The 2,799-nt window shown below is 34.6% G+C and overlaps 1 protein-coding gene across 1 annotated transcript in view; it reads right to left on the reverse strand.

The window, feature by feature from the left end:
• Positions 1-1,054, reverse strand: part of LOC138860672 (uncharacterized) — a 3,431-nt gene extending 2,377 nt beyond the window's left edge. Inside the window, exons 1-2 of the mRNA XM_070118685.1 lie at positions 1,040-1,054; positions 1-836 (exon numbers count right to left, since the gene is read on the reverse strand). The exon at positions 1-836 is cut by the window's left edge and continues 117 nt beyond it. Coding sequence (XP_069974786.1) covers positions 1-836; positions 1,040-1,054 — 851 coding nt within the window. The remainder of the gene's footprint in view (positions 837-1,039) is intronic.
• Between the last annotated feature and the right edge of the window lie 1,745 nt (positions 1,055-2,799).

Genomic DNA, 2,799 nt, shown 5'->3' on the forward strand with positions numbered 1-2,799 from the left:
TAACAAAGGAAAGTATTAGCATAACAAGGGCCAAGTGGTGATCCCATTGCTACGCCGTCAACTTGAGTGTAAATGGACTCATTAAAAGTAAATACTGAATGGTAAGCAGCGATGTCTAAAAGTTTTCCATAGGTTGTTTTGTCCAGACCAAACTCATTTAGAGTCAAAGTGGTAGTTTTGTTAACTATTATTTCTGTTGTTTCTCTTAGTGGGACATTTGTAAATAGTGATTCTATGTCAAAACTGGCCATAGTAACAGGGCGTAAGGGTTTTAGTGAGCAAATTTCTTTGACAAAAGCAAAGGAGTTGTCTATCGTATACTGATTGATCGTTAGTGGGGAGATTATCTTCACTAAGAATTTGGCAATGTTGTAGTTGAAAGTACCAACTGCTGAAATGATGGGCCGAAGGGGATGACCAAGTTTGTATATTTTAGGCAGGCCATATAAGAAACCAGGTTTTGAGCCAGAAGTAGTGAGAAGGTTATAAGTGGCTTCCCCAATAGATGTTTTTATAGGGCGTAACAACCTATTCAATTTGTCTTCTAGCTTTAAAAGGTAACTAGCAGTATCACAGCTAATTCGTTTAAATTTAGAGCTATCATCCAGTATGGACTGTAGTTTGTTTTGGTAATCGTCTTTGTTAAGGATAACGATTCCCCGACCTTTATCTGGTCTGGTAATGATGATATTATCATCGTCCTTTAAAGATTTCAGTGAAGTAAAGAACGAATGATGTTCGTGGTTGTTCTTGATATAATGTTTAAATTTCTTGAATGTGTTGTTAGCCACAATAGAGATGGTACTTGTGATATGGTTCCACCTTTCTTTATAAATCTTACAGTTTCGGATGGTATGACACAGTTTTTCAAAGCAAAGAAAAAAATGTGTGTGGTTAATGGTGTTAGGTGGCATACAATAATCCAGACCTAAAGAGAGTAGATCTTTTTGATCATTTGATAATATCTTATCAGAAAAGTTGAAGATGACTTTGTTTTTGGTCAACCTTTTTACTCAGATCAATGCCTAATTTTATTTACTTTTAATGAGTCCATTTACACTCAAGTTGACGGCGTAGCAATGGGATCACCACTTGGCCCTTGTTATGCTAATACTTTCCTTTGTTATCATGAACAAGCTTGGCTCAATAACTGCCCTTCGAGCTTCAAACCAATTTATTACCGTCGATACATGGACGACACTTTCCTGCTTTTCAATGACCCCTCTCACATTAATCCTTTTATGTCTTATCTTAATTCACAACACCCCAACATTAGATTTACCTGTGAAGCTGAACAAAACAATAAACTATCATTCTTAGACACTACCGTTACATTTCATAATGGTTGTTTTTCTGTAAACACTTATAGGAAACCAACATTCACTGGCCTCGGACTTCATTTTCTAAGCTACATACCTCGCATTTATAAGCTTAATAGCCTGAAAACACTAATTAACCGAGCTTACAACATTTGTTCCACGTGGGCCAATTTCCACACAGAAGCTATGTATTTAAAGGATTATTTTATCTTGAATGGGTACCCATCCAACCTATTTTATCGAGTCCTTAATAACTTTCTTAGCCAGAAGCTTTCACACAAACCTGTACTTACCACGGTTAACAAAGATGTCAAATACATCAAATTACCATATATGGGCAGTCTTAGTTTTGAAATCAGAAATTCGTTAAACAAGATCTTCAAACAGTGCTATCCTCAAGTTAGTTTCCGGTTTGTTTTTTATAATAGCAATTCAATTGGCAATTATTTACAACAAAGGAAAAAGTGCAACTCTGAATTATGTTCAAATGTGGTCTACCTTTTTACTTGTCCTAGCTGTCAGGCTAGGTACGTGGGTTCAACCTCACGTTGGCTGCAACACCGCATTCTCGAACATAAAGGCAAGTCTATCAGGACTGGCCTACCACTGAGCAAACCATCTTACTCAGCAATCAGAGAGCACTCTCACCTTCACAACCACCCGTTTAACACTACTGATTTCAAAATCTTGACCTCCCACCCTAACAGATTTGACCTGATCATAGCTGAATCTCTCCACATCATTACCATGAACCCAGAACTTAATGGCACAACCACTGCAACCACCCTGTTCACCATGTAATAACCATCAGTACTGTCGTATGGTTAGTTTGCCTCTTTTGCATTTTACTATTGTTATGTACCTTGTTTTTTCAAATGTTTTTGCATTATATGTTTTCTATTCTTTGTAAGCACTTTCTATAAGAAAAATACTGCCATATATATATATATATATATGTATATATATATGTATATATATATATATATATATATATATATATATATATATATATATATATATATATACACACACACACACACACACACACAGACACACACACACACACATATATATATATATATATATATATATATATATATATATATATATATATGTATGTATATATATGCACATATATATATTTATATATACATATATATATATATATATATATATATATATATATATATATATATATATATATATATAATATACATATACATATATATATATATATATATATATATATATATATATATATATATATATATATATATATATAGGCATATTGGGAGGGTGCTTCATGCGCAGGGTGGTGTGAAGTGATGGAGTGGTAGTTTAGTTATTGTTAAGAGCTTTTGCTTGCCTTCTCGCTTACAGCTGCCACCGCTGGCTAGCCTCATGCGAAAAAGGGAGCAGCTCTGCATAAGCCTCCCTCTGCCAGTGCATAGCCTCTCCATCATCGAGACTCCCTGCAGTG

Source organism: Penaeus vannamei, chromosome 42 (assembly GCF_042767895.1).
Source record: "Penaeus vannamei isolate JL-2024 chromosome 42, ASM4276789v1, whole genome shotgun sequence".
NCBI lineage: Eukaryota > Metazoa > Arthropoda > Malacostraca > Decapoda > Penaeidae > Penaeus > Penaeus vannamei.